The 18,288-nt window shown below is 39.1% G+C and overlaps 1 protein-coding gene across 2 annotated transcripts in view; it reads left to right on the forward strand.

The window, feature by feature from the left end:
• The window catches only part of LOC140537159 (E3 ubiquitin-protein ligase MARCHF3-like), a 34,960-nt gene that overhangs the window by 6,039 nt on the left and 10,633 nt on the right, over nt 1-18,288 (forward strand). For both annotated transcript variants that reach the window (XM_072659403.1, XM_072659402.1), the window contains exons 2-3: nt 11,862-12,143; nt 17,094-17,298. In XM_072659403.1, the coding sequence (XP_072515504.1) occupies nt 11,908-12,143; nt 17,094-17,298 (441 nt within the window). In that variant the 5' untranslated portion in view covers nt 11,862-11,907. The remainder of the gene's footprint in view (nt 1-11,861; nt 12,144-17,093; nt 17,299-18,288) is intronic.

The following is an 18,288-nucleotide window of genomic DNA, read 5'->3' on the forward strand; positions in this document are numbered from 1 at the left end:
ATGCAGGTATTGTGAGTGGTTGGTGCTTTAAAGCAGCTAATAAAGACTTCGCTTAGCCCTGAGTTCTTTTAGCTCCATAAAAGGAAAATCATTTGTTTATGATTGTATGGCTGTGATAGTCAGATCTTAGACTTGTGTTTAAATTTATGAATGACATCAGTATTACAAACATTCAGTTCAGGGATTCATGTTCTCCTGCAAAAGATATCTGGTTCACCTATCAGCTGATCACCTTATTTAAGGTGTTCCTTGTTTAAAGCTATTGTAATTCTCCTTTGGAAGCAGAATGCAGTTAAACTAATAGAAATGTTTATTTATAAAAAAAAAAAAAAATAGAAGGTCTCTCTTGCTCCCCTAAAGATGTTTTTGCTTTTTGCATTATGGATTTTGTTATTTTGTAAGCAGACATTTTATATGTTATGGTTGCGAGTTAATGGTGAAAACAGTAATTATCCAAAGCGCTGGCATCCAGGGATTAAAACATTCTGAGAGGATTAAAGTAGTTCGAAAAAGAGACAAGCACCGAAACAAAAGAGAGAAATCCTCCATTCTGACCTGATTAGTACCCAGCAGGAAGCAGGGCTATGCCGTAACACTGGCACCATACACAGCACTCACCAGCCACGCCCACATTCACCCATATTCCCCTTTGCTCACGGGCTCTATTTAGGACATATTTATATCCTCATAATTGCTACAGATGAACCATACCAGAACAGCTGGCACGACTTAGCTCATATTAACAATGCTTTAGCAGCAGGCACATGACCATAAAGGGCGAATGTTTACCAAAAAGGCCAGATCACAGGCATTATGGTGGGTGGCTGTGCTGGGGTACTTGTGGGAAAACGCTGAAGGCTTGTCTTGCTATTTCTAAAATGCTGCGCTTGTTGAGCTTACATTTATAAATGTTATAAAAGTAAAACACACACACACTCTATCACACATCTATTATAATAAAATTCAATAAAGTATGGGTTCATATTTTAACCAAAACACTCGTTATGGCTTCTTTACAGGTGTGAAAATCCCCATAAATCATTTCTTGGCAATCATTTCCTCTATATTCCACTACTGCATGCCTATAATACATAAGCCAGAATTTTTAAAAATTAAATTTTAAATTAAATTAAATAATTATCGACCATACCCAAATAATCCAATTTGAAATCAGTGAAATTTGAGATCTTATTTTGAGATTTTCTAAGGAATCATAATCACGTAGTGACTCACGATGAGGTCTACTGCCTAGCATATCATGATTCATCACACTACTAGCATATACACACCATCACTCTGCACAATGAGTGAGCATGCAGTGGTGTTCTAATTTAGGCCCACAGACATAATAAGATCATACTGATCTTATGACGATCAAAACTGGCCCCTGGAAATATACAGGCACTGCTGGGCTTTGGTCCTCTCCAGTCTGCCTGCCTTTAAACAGATGGTGGTGAGGGCAGCCATTAAGGATGATTTGCTAGAAGAGGGTCCTGAGAGCAGTTGAGTGAGCTGGGCCGAGGTTATTGGATGTGGTCAATGGGGTTGTGGAAACGGCTTGTCTCAGGGTGGGGGTGCTGCTATTTTTAAGCCCCTCCAGTCTTTTTCCCACACTGCAGAGGAGTCAGGAATGTAAAAAGCTCAGGCTGAACCAAACAGAATTAGACATGATAGACTCTATAGATCCACATCCGTACATCTGAATGCTGGGCTGTGTGGTGATGTGATATGACCAGAGTAAGCTTACTGAGCGCATCAGAATTTCTAGAATCGAACAACTTGTGGCACATGTTGCTAGGTTGAACAAGCTCATAACGTGTGGAAACCCTTTTTGTGGAAATCCTTTTTGGAGCTATATAAAACCTTTTTTCGTTTTTTTAATCCTACATTTTCTTCATAGGAAAGAACTATTTAACCAGACAAAGAGAAGGCATTCAGGCATTCAAATGTTTTTTTTTGAAGGTCCATGGTTCTGTATATACCCTTCTGGCCATAAATGTGTTAGACCAATCAGAAAGCAACCAAAAACCCATGTGGTTTCCACATGACAGCATAACTGGTGAACTTTGTTGGGCACTCAAGTAAAAAAAGTGAACATGCTGGTCTTCACAGCCTAAAACAATCCTTAAAAAATTATAATTTAAACTTGCAATTAAAATTTAGAATGATTTAGAATCCTCATTAAACCCAACCACCCCCCCCCCAAAAAAAAAAAAACTGTAGTCATTTTAGCACATAAGAGATGCTACAGAGTTTCCAGTTAAAAATACTAAGCTGCAGATCTGTGTAATGCTACTGGGCATTTAAAATGCATTAAGTTATCTAATCATCATCAACAACAAATTTGCCCCAATGCCAACCTTAGCCTGATCACTAGACATTGGTGTAGTCTAAAGCTTTATTTAAAATGCAGGAGACTGGTATAAATTAACACACTGGAGGAACACAGTAGGAACATACTTGTTCTTTGCAGATCTAATAAAAATGTGTTTACACAAGATGCCACTATAACTATGTGTGATCTTCCAAACCTCTAAATATAGAGACAGACATCATCAGATAATGACTGAGTTTAAGTCACTGCTTTGAGTAAATCCAGTCTTGCCCTGCCGCTTTATCTTAAAAGCTTCAGCATATAGGGGACAAAAACAAGTTCTCTCAGTCTCGATTGTGCGATTAGTCGCACTAATTGGCCAATTAGGAGGGGACAGAAGGCGGTGGAGGCTTTTACAGGGGCTATTTCCTTATCAGAGCATCAAAATAATGATATAAAGACAAAACATAGCTTTATCAGTTAATGCCTTCTGCTTAAGTTGCCATTATGCTTTGACTGGGTCGTCACAAGAAGAGAATGTAAGCTGACTATCGATGGAATGAACTTCCTGTTGGATTGTAATACTTTAGTGTTTATTTCCTTGTAAACCAGAGTAGATATAGGTGAGCGATAGGGCAAAAATAAAACATCACCATAATTAAACATTTCTTCACTATGTGTGATAAAGTTGGGTCCACATGTAAAACTAACATAATCATAAATATATGGATTGTTTTTATACTTGGATTAAGTTTGGGCAGTTAAACCATGTAAACTTTTAAATAAACATAATCTTAAACGTAATCTTGCCCATGTTAATTATATTTCTTTTTTTTAATCTGTTATTTTTTTAAAAACATACTACCATGTGTAGTCAAGTGATTCCCTGAAGTCAAAAACCCTTGAACCCAAGCCCCTTGAGTTAAAGCTGGAAGGCATATCTTGATTGCTTAATTTCCAATCCACCGAGATGGTGTCAGTGTCCAAATATTTATGAACCCATCTGTATGTATCGTTTTGTTTCAGAGAACTTTGTAACCAAGGTTATTCAACAATTATATATTTTTTTACTCATTATGCAGCTGTAAGAATTGATGATACCCACACACGTCCAACAGTTGGTAAACATTTTACCGCTAACCTTTTGTGAAAATCTTGAAGGTTCACACTTGCAGACCTATCATGATATAATTTTTCATAAAATGCTCTTCTTTAGTCTAATATCAAATAACAGCCAATAATCACGCTGTTATCTCTGAAATGTGCTTTAGAAAGCTGGTGGCATTAATCCTTTGCTCCTCGGCTTTTCTAAGCTGTGCCACACTGCCCACAGGCCAGCACTCAGAGAATAGATGAAAAGAGAAGCCTGAGCTAGAGGAGCTTCAGGCCAGCCAGCTGGCCCTCTGGAGTTCACAGCTGTGATAGGCATGCGGCCCTGGCATCCCAACAGCTTTACACCCCCGACAGGGGATACACACTGGCAGGACTCTTCACATGCACACACACTATCACACACATGTGACTGTGTTTCCACCACTACTGATGTGATTATGTGATTGAACTTTACTTCAGACAGTTTGTGAGTATTTCTTTCAATTCTGCTGTATGAATTGCAGCCCCTGTTGATTTTATAATTAACTTAAAAAGACCATATCCTACCTTTTACTTTTAAAATTGTTTTTCTTGAGGTTGACTTTTAAAGTTTTCTGAATTTATGAAGCAAAAACAGTCATCATTTACAGGATCGTTTTACTATGTTGATAGTAAACTCTCACTGAAGAGTCTAATTCAAAACTGCTGTCTAGGTGGGAACGTTCCTTATAACTTCAGTGTGGATGTCTGGTCCAAACTGCTGTAGAGTAAATTTGTACTGTACGTACATACAGTCATTCTTCATTACATCACAAAAATGATAAATTCAAATGGGCTATTTTTGCAAGTTAGTCCACATATATGGACTGTATAGAAGTCTAGAATTATCAAAATATTTTTTTGGAAGAAAACAACTAATATTGAAAGACATTTTGAAACAGTAATATTTAGAACCATAGTGTTTACTCGGTTCATAGATCCATATATACACCTTTCCCATTTGTTTTTTTGTGATGTCATAAAACCTGTGCATTTATATATATCCACCTGTTCAGCAGCTTAGCACCATATAAAAAATATACTGAACTGTTAAAATAATAAACCAAAAATGTGAATGTATTTGGTAAATTTGCTTAATAGATTCACCTCAAGTTTGAATTTTAGCCACTTTTTCACATCCACAGTAAGTCGGGGAAACTCAAGCAAGATGAGATTTTTAAATAGTTTAATTTGAGTTTCTAGTACCCTACATTTGAATGAAGCTGTGTTTTGATAAACAGGTTTAAGTTTAAGTATTACATCTTCTAATGAATTTAAGTTGCTAAATACTGTATTTTATAATCACTTAATTACATGAAGTCAGCCTTAATACTGACAACTGAACGAGTTATCTGCTCAGAAAATATACTTCAAACTTCATACTTCATACGAAGTATGAAATTAGTTCTAATGATCTAACATTCACCATCTTGCCAAATGCAAAACAAAACAGCTGACTCAGTTTCCCCCTGTCACACTGTTCTGTTGGGAAACTTCAACGTGATTGACGTGATCAAAACCACAGAGTTGCAGTTTTTAATGTTGTTTGCTTTAAAAAAAAAACAGAAGAAGCAGAATTTCACTCAAAATGTAAAGGTGAACATGAAATCTGTAAGTAAAGTATTAATTCAAGTACAAGAATAAAAATGACAACATCTGCATTAAGATGTAAAATGAACAAACTGGTGCAAACGTTAAAAGTTCTGTTATTTTAATATATATATAATCCACGGACATGATGCACAGAGACGTATTTTGGTAAAACTATGCACCCAAGTCTTCTACCCCTCTGCTGCCCATTTGTGTGGACACACTAATGAGTGCACACCAACAGACACAGACAATTAGTGCAGCTTGGATTATGCATTAATGGATTTGATTGGAGAGGGTCAGATCTCTCCACAGTGCTGGAGGACCTCATTTTGCAGTGTCAGCTTTTACGTGTGTGGGCGTGAAAGTAGAGTGCTGAATGTGTGTGTGATTGGTTGGGAGTGTGTGTGTGTGTGTGTGTGACGGAATAATTCAAGGGCATGTAGCTTCAGCAGAACTCCCTCCCTGTTTATCATCGCAGGCTAAGCATCTTATCTGAGGCAGACAGTCTTCCACTCCGTCACTCTTCTTCTCTTGATCTTTTCTCCCTCTCCCTCTGCCTGGCTCTTTTTTAGCTCTTCCTCCAGTCAGAAACAGAAACTCATTCTGTCACTCATCCTCCAGTGCATTTGCACCAAATCTTCAGCTTTAGAGAAATATGGCTCCTGTCCATGTGATTATGTCTACATGAGACTAAGTAAACACACCTGACAAAGATGACACTCATATCACAGTTTGCTTCTCATCACGCTGTCACTTTCAGTTCTTAATGCTAACTGCTACACTCTGCTGTTCTTATGCGCTGTTCTTCAAAGCAGAATCATTGTAGTGACGGAATTGTCAGAAATGATTTGCTAGGACAGAGTTACATGAATATGAAAAATGCAGTGGCAAACTGTGACTGCTAGACCTAGGCCTTCAGTTCAAACAATAAAGGTCAAAACAGGAAAGAGTCTGAAAATGTGTGAAGATGCTAACAGCTGCTAGCACTCATACTGGATTTTAGTAGTATGTTAGTGCTAAGATACTGGCTCATTTATACACCGTTTTTCAAGAACCTGCTGATTCTAGCTTGGGCTGAATGTTAGTAACACATATTGGGCTCCAAAAGGCCCAGAGTGGCAGACTTATGGCAAAACTAATTCTACCAAATGAAAACTGAATCGGTTACTTCAAGGACATCTCTCAAAAGTGAAGCAATCACAAGTCTAACGCCTCTGCTGGCTGCTTACAGTATGATCTGTAGCCCACCCAGACCCATATGTTTCAATGACTAAACAGCCCATTTTTCATCTCATATTTCTCCTCCAAACTGTCTTTCCACCTCCAATGTCTAGTTCCAGCAGCTAGTTTTCCTGTGCTAATATTGGTCAATTTTTCATTTTCCCACAGAAATGTAGTGTTTAAAACCATATTCTGCTAAATCAGACGGTGGGGTTACACCTTGTCTGGAAGAGACCATCTGCAGGACCTGCATTGCACTCTCTCTGTTCAAGTTGTAGTGGAACTCACATGAGCTGCACTTTTGCTGTTGAAACATTACACTTACTGGACAAACTGGGATTCCAGGGGAAAATGCACAATGAAGGCGGTGTAGGACTTGCTTGATCTGTGAAAAGCGACCGGTCTACTAAATGAGTATGCAAGTCTTTGCAGATTTGACAGGTTGCAAATGGCGGATAATTTTGACTTCATTTCTATAGAATGAACAGTATTGGAACCGCAGGGGTTTTTTTTCTGTCAGTTGCTAATTACGTTGGTAGTTCTACCAGTGAAGTACCAACCAATCTGAGAACTTCTGCACCTGTATCTACTTAAATGCCACTGAGAAAAGGTTAGGATGGTGCAATTTTCTGTTTGGCATTTTAGATGCACACTACTTTGTCCTATTTATTTTGTTTATTTATTTATTTATTCTTACATTTTCCTAAAATAATAAACATTAATTGCTTCCCACACATTCTTCACTTCTGTCCACGGATCTCCTAATGTGGTTAGATTTTTCACAGTCCCACGAGCTTTCAGCAGGGTTCAAATCTGCTGACTGTGTTCCTATGACATCACCTGAACTTCCTCACTTCTACACCCACTCCATCAGTTGTTGAGTGGTGTGGTATATAATTCATTGTCTTGTTGGCAGATCTTTTTTGTGGTTTTCTCAACTTCAAACACTTCCAAAAGAGCTGCTAAACACCAGTGCATGGCACTAATACAGCTCAGCAACTTTGACTTATTTGACTGACAGTATATATTTGTTGGGAAATGAATCTACTCAGTTCTGATAAAGACATTAACATTTAGTTGCTATTTATTTTTTGTGCTGAATTAAGTTTATTTAGTTATTTTGGTGATGCCATCTGTACAGTGTTGAACTTGCACACACCTCTCCCTTTGGAGCATTATTTTGTTATTTTAATGGCTGAAGAATTCCAGAATATGAAGAATAGAGTCTAAACATCCTCTGTTCTTTATCTACTGACTACTGCAGAGCATCACCTTAGCAGTTAGGGCTGCATAATATTGGAAAAAAATAATATTGGGATATATTGCGTTACTAAAAGAATTATTTTCATTTTTCATATTTGAGCAGATTTCATAATTATCCAACATGTCATTAAATGAATAATTGTCAATTACATGATATTGGCCAGATAAAATCAGCCTCTGGTAGATCCGGTAGGGAAAATGAGAATAGTGTGAATTTATCTTTTTGTACCAAACACCAAAAATAAAACAAGATATTGCACATCCTGCAATGTGACTGTTGTACATGTGCACATCGCGATACTGATGCTGAAACTATCAAATGTTAATAGCTTAATAAGCTTATATCAATATGACACTTTACTGACAGTTCACTTTACTGTAATGTCAGTGTGTTCAGTTGGCAGTGGTCTTGTATCTGGGTACTGAACCTTCATTGATGTCAAGTTTTCTTTTGTTTAGTTTTGTTTGTCAATGTTACTTAGTCACTCTAGCTCAGCTAAGTCAACTACTCAATTATCCTAAATTGCTTTATTTATACATACTTAAGTCCATACATACTTATGTCCTGGTAATTGTACTTGTATTCAACTGTATTCTCCCTGCAGTAGCAGTAATCAGTCTTAAGTAAGGATTTCCAGCACACATTTTCCACCCATGGACATATTTAAACATTTACATGGTTGTGACCATGTTGAATTTAAAGCACATTTTTTTTCTAGCTTTGTTTCATTATTTGAAAGCAATGAGGATTTTGTCAGACATATACAGGAATTTAGAGGAGTGTCCATATGAGAACAGTGTAGATAACAAGTTCAGTTTCAGTGTTGATATTTTCTCTTCACGCTTTCTAATGTCAGCGTATGACGCTGCATGTTAAAGCCCTCACTATACAGCTTTAACACACTGTATAGGTCTTGCAGTCAATTTGTTTAGACAGTGTGCTAAGTGGACCCTATCAGCTGTATTGCAGGGTGAGCTAGAGGAAGCAGGTTTGCCTGGCCCTGACAGCTGCAGCTCACAGATAAACACAGCCTTCTATTCTCATTCATTACATTGCTAGATCTCGAAGTGAAACTTAAGATAGCTCGACACCTACACTGTGTACAAGTTGCTGGGGAGCGTGTTTCATTGTACAGCAGCCTACAGCCTGTCAGGAAGGCCCCACCTGCTGTGTGTACAGTCATGCGCTGCTGAGTGACAGCTCTTTCCTGTCCTTGTGACACTCCTGCTTCCCCCAGCTATGGCTCTGTTATTTTTACCCACACCCGAGCCGGCCTTGGGTATTGTGAAACAGGGACTGTAAATTATTGAAGAGACCTTGTCTTGGCATACTGGCGTTCTGTCATCACAAAGGAATTGGGACTTCTTCACTACGGATCGGCAAAACAGTGCTGATGATTCCATACTTCTAATTCTAACATTTCCTTTGGAAATTTGATTCTTAAGTAAACACATTGACACCAACTTAAACCTTTTTTGTGATATTGAATGTTTATTTCCAGGGTGGCACTGCAGGCTGTACGTGCCACACATCTCCAGGGGCCTGGGATTGTGGGTACGATCCTTGCTCCAGTCTCTGTCTGTGAGGAGTTTGACATTTTACTCTGGATGCTTTTCTTTCCTCTCACTAAAATGGCCATGGGAAAATTCCCCCTAGGTGTGAGATGTATGAGTGAATGGGTGTGCGTGGTACCCTGTCCAGGGGGGATTTTTGCCCTGTACCCAAAGGTTCCAGGTATGCTCTGGACCCACCATGACCCTTACCGGGTAGAAGTGGATAAGAAGACAGATGGATGTTTGCTTACTCACAGTCACATATCCATCAAAAACCAACACTGAGCTGTCATAAAGCTCCAATGTTAGACATATGTTGAATTTGGTTACTTAACACCATATCAACATCTAACAACGTTAGAATTGTATGTTGTATGGATGATAACATGAAGTTCAATTGTGGTCGCCATACATCACAATGAAGTGTCTTTATTTTACAGCAATATGACCTTGGCATGTGACGTTTAGAAGATGTTTGATTTTGGTAACTTTAACATCTCTTAAAACCAACAAAATATCAACATCAGCTGTCATCAGCATTCCACACGAATTCAACCAGATATCAATGTCTATTAATGTTGGTGGCCATCTGGGCTGGTTAATTTAATGCACATTTTTTGGAGGAGCACAGTGTTACAGCAATAGGTTAGTGAATAGACCTGTTGAATAAGGCAATTTGGTGAATTAGTACCAGTTTGTTTCTAATGGTCAAACGTCCTTTACTAATTGTCACGGTAGAAGTCACAAACATGCACTTTGTGAAATGTCAGTATCAGTACTGGTATCAGTAGAATATTAGTCTGTGTTTAACTCAGTACTGGTTGAAAAGAAAGTCACCAGTGTCGCCCGCCCCTATTATTTAAGCTGAAAGATGGCTCTGTGCCGTATCATCTGGGTGCACTGAGGGGTAAACCGGCGCAAAGCACTGGGTTAGCTTTGAGCTTCTGTAGTCTGCTGTGAGCTCACAACAATGTAGCTCACTGACTGACTGGTGACCTCATTCTCTCTCACTGCCTTGGGAAGTTAAAGGAGATGTCTTTTGCCCTCTATGAACAAGCGTGGACACAAAAGAGACACTGTCAGTGGACTGACCACAATGGAAATATTGTGATCCCTGATTCATTCATGGCATGCTTAGAGAGATTTATTTACACCCGGTTGCTGAATTGGGTGTAAACAAATGCACTGTTTTCAGAGTGCAGCTCAGCTGTCATCCTGATGCCTGAAGAGGATACATGGGAAGGGTCATTTTTCCAGTGGCGCAACTTCAGGTTCAATGTGGGAAATGGTGGTGGAGAAAAAAACACCATTTCCCAGTTATGAGTTACTAATTTAACTGTTCTCCCTGGAAACTGTTTTTGTTTCCATGCATTTTTGTTTAGTTCTATTCTGGTGATACCCTCCCTCTGCAGTTCCACTGCTTCACAGCTTAATGCTGGCATTAGGCATAGTGCCAATAGTTTAATGTTTTTTTGCTTCAGAGAGTCCTATTCTATTGGCAGTACTTCTCTACAGGGACTAGACAAGCTGTTTCAGCAATGGGTGCTACTTAAAGATATACACATATATACACGTGTATATTGGCCAATGTAGTGGAATCACTCATCTGAAGAGTTTTTATGTAACACATTTACCTTATATCCCTATGCAACTTCGGTGGAGCTGCATAAGACCTGCATAATGCCGCATAACCCTCATATTTGTGTAAAGTCCTGTACTATTACTCTACCTTTACGCCATGGTTCTTTCATTTCTCTATCCTTCAGCATGTCAACAAATGCCTGGGTACAGCTGTCCGATAGGGGAGGCTCAAAACACAAGCATTTGTTCTCCAAAAAAAGGCTATATTTGCATTGCAACCATGAGCCCCTTTGAACCATGAACCACTGTGGGGAAATGTGGGACTGTGAGTTTCTCAACAATGAACCATTTCACACCAATCCACTCTGAATGACTTCCTCTCAACCACTAAATTATAGAGAAAATGTGAAAAATCCCCCTTTAAAATATCCATCTTACCACCGTCAGGGGACAGACAGTTTCACCCTGACCAAGGATCAAGCTGGTCTTAGAATCACACATGCTCAGAGACCAAATTAAGTGAAATGGCCAACAAAACAGGAAACCATAAGTATGACTAATAAATCTCCTTCACTTAAAAGATCCATTAGACATGTAGCTCACATTCAGTTCCTCTGTCAGCACTTCTGTCCTTCTGCAAGGCCTTGAGGCCATCCAAATAGGCACACCTGTCTTTCACAGTAACAACATGACACATGTCAGCTCCACCTCTCTCTCAACATTACATACATACATAACGATTCAGCAGAAATGTTCTCCTTTCCTAAAATGTCATTTCTGGATCTGGACAGCTAATGTAGCTGAAAGTTAATGGAAGCTAATGCCCCACCAATTAGCTCAGTGCTAACTGCACAGCTAAATTATCACATACTTTCTTCAAACCACATTAAGATGTTAAGTCATCCCAAATAGACTTGCTGTGTGATGGACTTTTAAATGTACATACTAACTAAAGCAAGGAACTCTGGCCAAATCTATCTGACTTTTTATTGACCTTTAGTGCAGTCTCTGTATTATTCTGGGGTTTTAACAGGCAGACTTACTGCCTTTCTTAACAATCGTATAATGGATAGTAAGATCAGTCATGAGATAGCCATGTCTAGCCTAACCAGTAAATATTACATTCACTACAAAGTACTGATTCAAAGCTGTGGTCCTCCTGTGAATGACCCCTATCATGTCCTATGTCTCGCCTTTGATTCAGATGGGAATTGCCCTATAAGCACACCAGGCATCGTCCGTCTGCTGCCATGACAACCAGCTGCTCTAGCCAGTTACCTGAGGTGTTAATGGACCACTCAGACACTACGCTTTTGGGAAGCTCTGATGGACAGGAGCCTGCTCCTATGGGGAGCCTGGACTGTTGTGACCCTGCCCTCCCTGGAAAAACTATGGGCACTGACACCGGTCTGACAAACGAGGAGCCTCAGTACTGCAAGCAAAAGGATGCGCCATTTTTGAACAATGTAGCGTTCGCCAAACAGAGGTATGGAGCAAAATGCATTCGGTAATATTCAGTAATAGTTATACAGTTATACAGAACTCTAGTTTATGTGATCCTGAAAAGGTGATGTTTTGAAGATATGACCTGTTACCCAAACCCTAATTAAACTGAAGGCTAGTCTAAAAATCTTTAGTTGTAAAAAAACATTTGAATTGACATAGCAATGTAGTCCTAAACTAGTCCATGTTTCTATTTAATATTTACCTGCAAAAGCCAATCAAATGTGTGAAATATATAGCAGCATACACATATGAAAAATAAGTTTTGTAAAAGGTTCTTAGCTTGGAAGGAATAAGTAAAAGCACTCACAAGAACACATTAAAACTCCTCATACAACATCATAACACCTTTACTAATACTTTCACAACATTTTTACCATTTACTGGAAAAGCACACACTCTTTGGAGCAAAGGTTCTACTTTGGTTCTAAGGAAGGTAAAATCTTTTGTTGGAACATTTGCATTATGTGGAGGTTCCTTAAACCTTAAAAATGTTCTTCACAAGCTTATATTCTAAGGAATCATTGAAAGGTTCTAAAGGGTCTCATTATGGCATCACCCTGCCAGTTTCTAATAGCAAGGTCCCATCAGTTCCTATCAGACCACATAAATGGATAGATGAACCTGCTTGGAGATTGTCAACTAACAAAGATGCTCTCTTTGACTTTATTTTTTTAAGAGCACAGTAAAGTATATCCTATACAGTAAAGTATATCCTATTGATGCATGGATGCCCTTTCATGATCCTTGAGGGGATGTTTGAGGCAGCTGTACTAATATCAGGTTCAGAAGAGCCATGCTACTTAGAGAGCATAATTGGCCATGCTCTCTCTGGATGGGTTGATGGCGCTCTCTCCCCTTATCGCTCTTAAGCAATTTTGGCCAGCACAGGTGTCTGTTAGCTGGTGTTGTGGAGCTGGGGACCTTTCCTCCAAGTGTGTCGGCTGCCTGGTTTAAAAAAAGGTGGTGGCTGGCTTTGCATGTCTCACAGGAGACATGTGTAAATTCCTTACCCTGCCTAGTGTTGGATATCAATTAGCAGTACCAATTAGGAAAAAATGCATATGTATATTTGCATTTCTAATTTACAAAAATAGTTCTGATCAACCACTAGTTGAAAGGTTCTCAAATCAAAAGCCATTATTTCATAGCTTCACTCCAAGGAACACTTTTTGCTACTTTTATTTTTAGGAATAAAGTGTAGCATATAGGCTACAACATATATATACAACAATACACATAAGATGGGTGGAAGGCTGGACGTGAAATTTTAAGCAATCCTACTAAAGGTTCTTGGTTCATAAGATCTAATTGTGTCCACCAGTTTCATTTTTAGAAGAAAGCAGCCTTCTTCAATTTGTGGAAGCCCAACAAGTGAGCTCTCAGGGACCCTCATGCGAGCTCTAAATTTAGCACTTTGATTAGCGTGTGTGTGACAGCTTTGAGGCTGCTCTGTGTGTCAAAGCCCAGACCCGGACACCCCACCTCCCCCGGCCCCCACCAGGCTCCACCTTACAAAAGAGCGCTGTAGCCAGGCGACAGCTGCCACAGCTGCGCTCATGCAGAGAAAGGACCAGCGGCAGTGGCTGTTATCCACTACAGCCTGGCCGTTCTTCCAGCACTGAGGATCAACTTGGTGTCAGAGACACACCCTCGTGTCTGTCCACAAGTATGGGCAGGGCTGAGATGTTTGTCATTCTGTAACTTTGTAATTATAAGATGGGCTGGATGAGCAGTAAATATGGCAAGAGCCAGACTGATTGATAGACTCTCATTTATTTTAATTGGCAAAAATAATGCAATAAAGCTTTATTTGCTGGTCTTTTGTGGTGCAACAGTGCAGATAAGGAAGCACAGAAAAATATTGCGCTTCTCTGGAGAACTGACTTTCAACACGACGTGGTCAGCAAAATCCTCTATAAGGAGAAAGGGCAGTGCAGTATTCACTCGTAGACTATCCCTTTAGGTTTTGTGGTAAGATTTTACTTGCAGGCCACTTATATAGGGATTTCATTACTTGTTTGTATAGCAATTATTAACCAATGTAAAAATCAATACTTAAGTTGTCACTGTTAAAAGAACTTTTGGAGGTTCCTTAATAGGAAACTGTGTAGGAACTTCTTAAGCTGTTTTTAAGAACCTTCAAAAAAAGTTTTTTTAGAAGAAAATAGTTCCTTGAAGGTTCCCCGAAACACCTAAAGGGGTTCTTTCACAGTTTTAAATCCTCAAGGAACTTATACTTTTAACAGTGGAAGCAATGACTGTACAAAACATGGACAGCGCAACATCTTTCTGTTTGTATGACTGTTTGTAGTATGATGTGTAGCTCTGCCCATCCCCATATGTTATTGACAAAACAGCCCATTTTCCATCTCATTTTCCCCCACTATCTCTAGTGTCTAATTCCAACAGCTATTTTTCCCTGTGCTAATATTGGCATGTTTTAATTTCCAGAGATCAGTTTTTAAACCCTTATTCTGCTACATTGTAAGAAGGCAGGGCTACACTTAGAAATTAAGTGATTGGCAGCGTTAGCTGCACAAGATTGTCTGCAGGACCTGCATTGCACCCTGTCTGTTCATTACATGAAGTAGCAGAATTATAGTGGAACTTACATGAGCTGCACTTTTTACTGTTGAAATATTACACTTACTTGACAACCTAGAAATCCAGAGGTAAAATGGGCTCTGCTTCTGCACTGTAAACTCAGTGAAGGCGGTCTGAGACACTTGGTCTGTGAGAAGGGGGCGGGTCTACCAAATGAGTAGATGAGTCTGGCTCTGCTTCTGCCCTTTACTAAAGCTGTAAACAAACTCCATCAACTTTCTATTAACTTGTTTGACCTGCATTCACCTCCATTCTAGTTCTTCTTATGAAGAACAAGCTTTTAGCACTCAAACAGTAATCTCAAAAAACAGAAGGGAAATTGGAGTCAGCTGGTGTTAGCTGATTGCAATTTCAAGCCCATCCTGGGCTATTACTTATCCTGTATTTTCCAGGTGTTTTCAACTTAATGCTTTGTTAAATCTGGCCATGAAATATTTTTCGTCATTTCTGAGCTAAAACACACAGTAAATATTTTTCTGTAGAAACGTCTGTCCAAAATGTCAAGCATAGCACTCTTCTGTTAGACTGTATATATCAGTTGTATATCATATTCATATGTAATGCTAAAGGATTTATGATTCACTTATTTATCGTTTTCCTCCAGAGGAGGATTATCTTGTTTTGCATTGCAGTATCTAATGCAAGGTTGTTTTTCCATTTCGGGTTTCGTCCGTTGATGTTGTTCTAGTACAGCAAAGCTGTCCCTGTTGTCATCTTCGAACAGTCCTGTTGTTGATGACATTTCAGATACATTTCTCAAATGCTGACTGTTTATCAAAACAGAAAGCATGGTGACTAAAGCTAAGAAGATTAAATGTCATATAGGGAATTGGTTAATCAGAGATGAGCTTGCATATAGTAAATGAAAACACAAATCTCCTTTATACAGACTACGTAAAACACAAATACAGATACAGATGCATCTCAACTCAATCTCTCCAAAACAAGAACACAGACATGGTACATTTAGTCAAATCCGAATCTACTGAGGTAGGAATGTATAGAAAAGACAAAACCCAGGTTTTCATAAATACATTCAAGCCTTGAAGCAACATAAACTTTAAGTGACATTTCAGGGTAAATTTTAATCTACATGTGTTCAGGCCAGATGGTAGAACCCTTGGTGCTCTAGATAGAGTAAGAACCAATAGCACTGCAACCTTTACTGAGAACTGTATAGGTGTTCGGATCAGTAACACACTAAAACAGCTGTACAAACATCAAATAAAGCGAAAGTTTGTGAAACCAGAGCTTCTCTTGTTTGTTAGCTATGTTAGCCTCGTAGCACAGGAACTTCACACACCACTTGGAGTTGATGGCATAACTTTGCAACTTTCAACAAAAAAGTTACCTTTTTGATGACTGATTCGTTATACTTGGGGTAAGGTGGGGAATCATAAATGTTACCCTTACTCTAAATGTAGCTGATTAGCCAACATGCTTGGTGTCTGAAGTGTACCCCTTTAGTCCGAAGGCTACTCCTTTGCACTGGAGTTACAAACCTGATATAACACCTAGTGGAGGCTTATAGTCATCATATTTTTTTCTGTACCAATGTTATATTTTGTCAGAAAACAACATATACAGTGTATTTGAAACCAGTGTGGATTGAGGCAAGTATATGTATATGATATTGATTTTATATGTGATATATTGATTTATGGATGTATAGTGTGCATTATACTAACCTATTGGCTACAAGCTCCTAGTACTTGTTGGATGAGCACTAGAGCAAAATAAGAAAGCGAAAACGAAGCAAAGCCAATCAACTACACTATATGGACAAAAGTATTGGGACGCCTTCTTATTCATTTCACTCTTCTTAAAAAGAGTTTATTCTGCTTTTGTTGGAGTAACTGCTGTGAGGATTTGATTTCATTCTGCGACAAGAGCATTAGTGAGGTCCAGATTTAAGATGATCAACACACCACCTCATTCTCAACTGATCTTAAAAATATTGTTTGGAGCACCATCATTACAGAGAACACAGTTCCACTGCTCCACAGCTCAATGCTCACGTCTGGCTTTAGGCACGGTGGCAATAGGTTCATGTTTATCTGCTCTAGAGAGTCATATTCTTTTGGTAGTGCTTCTCTAAAGGGGCTAGGCAAGCTGTGTGTGTGCATTTGCACGTCTTTGTCAGCAATGGGTCAGCAACTTATAGTAGCTGAATTTATTCATTAAAAGGGATGTCCACAGACATTTGGACATATAGTGCAAATTGTGTAAATGTGATTTCAACATGTTCTTTAGTAGCTGGAAGTCAGTTTACCTGGTAACATTGTGAAAAGTTTGCAGCTTCTGAAACCTCTCCATTTCCCTCCAGTCCTCTAGTGGAGCGGCCCATGTGCAGGATCTGTCATGACGGTGGCGGGCAGGAGGAGCTGCTGTCCCCGTGTGAGTGTGCAGGGACTCTGGGCACCATCCACCGTAGCTGCCTTGAGCACTGGCTGTCGGCTTCCAGCACCAGCTTCTGCGAGCTCTGCCACTTCCAGTTCAGCGTGCAGCGCAAGGCACGGCCTCTGCTGGAGGTACAGTCTCTATAGTAACGCTCTCGTTTCTCAAGAGGATATGGTCTTGTGGGGCTTGTGGTTAATGGCAGTAGATTGCATCTGGCTGTGTAAGATGAAGAGTGTAGCTGGGAACGGAAGAGAATACACTATCAGCTGTTTTGTTATAACAAACCACAGTATAATTTAGATATAAAAAGGTTGCTTGTGTTGTTTTTAACCATTTTAGTACCTACCCTGTCATGAACTGATGTTTAGGAAGTGTTTGAAAGGATAAATTTTCTTGAAATTAATGGAAAACCAACCAAAGTGCGTGACCTGCCAACAAGATAATGCAAGATGCCAGGTGGAGTGGGTTGAGGAGAGAGGAAGTTGTAGATGTTATGACAAATCCAGCCACCAGCCACTGCAGGTTCCCTCAAGAATGTGAGGTAAGCAGTGTAAGGTGGTCGACAGGGCTAGAGGAGGACATTTGTGTTTTTCATTTAACCATTACAAAAAAGCAATATTTGACTGACTATATACACACATACACACACAGTTATTATTTATTTAATAATAACATAATTGAAATTGTAAATAATACCAGTTAGGATTAAATTATTTTCTATCTGTATAAGTTAAGTTATTAAATAAATATAGACTCCAGATATTATTTTTAGATTTTTAGTTCAATAATTCAAGGTTTCTAAATGATACATAGTAATAAACTATCATTTCTAGTTGTTTCTTGTCAAGTAGGTTACCTCAAGAGTTACCTTTGAATGCACATTTTTGAAGCGTGAACTCAGTTTAACATCCTGGATGCTTGAAAATTTTTTATTTGAAGCCTTTGAAGATACACAGTACTGTCATCATGTTATCATCAGAGCTGTTTTTTGTCCTTCGGCATTGTTTTGGTGTAGAAAAACAACACTCAGGGTTTTCCAACAGACCTGTTGTTGACAGTCATGGAAGAGGACGATTGGTGAAGAGTTTCATTCTCAAACAAATACATTGTAATAAAAACCC

This window comes from Salminus brasiliensis, chromosome 16 (assembly GCF_030463535.1).
Source record: "Salminus brasiliensis chromosome 16, fSalBra1.hap2, whole genome shotgun sequence".
Classification (NCBI taxonomy): domain Eukaryota; kingdom Metazoa; phylum Chordata; class Actinopteri; order Characiformes; family Bryconidae; genus Salminus; species Salminus brasiliensis.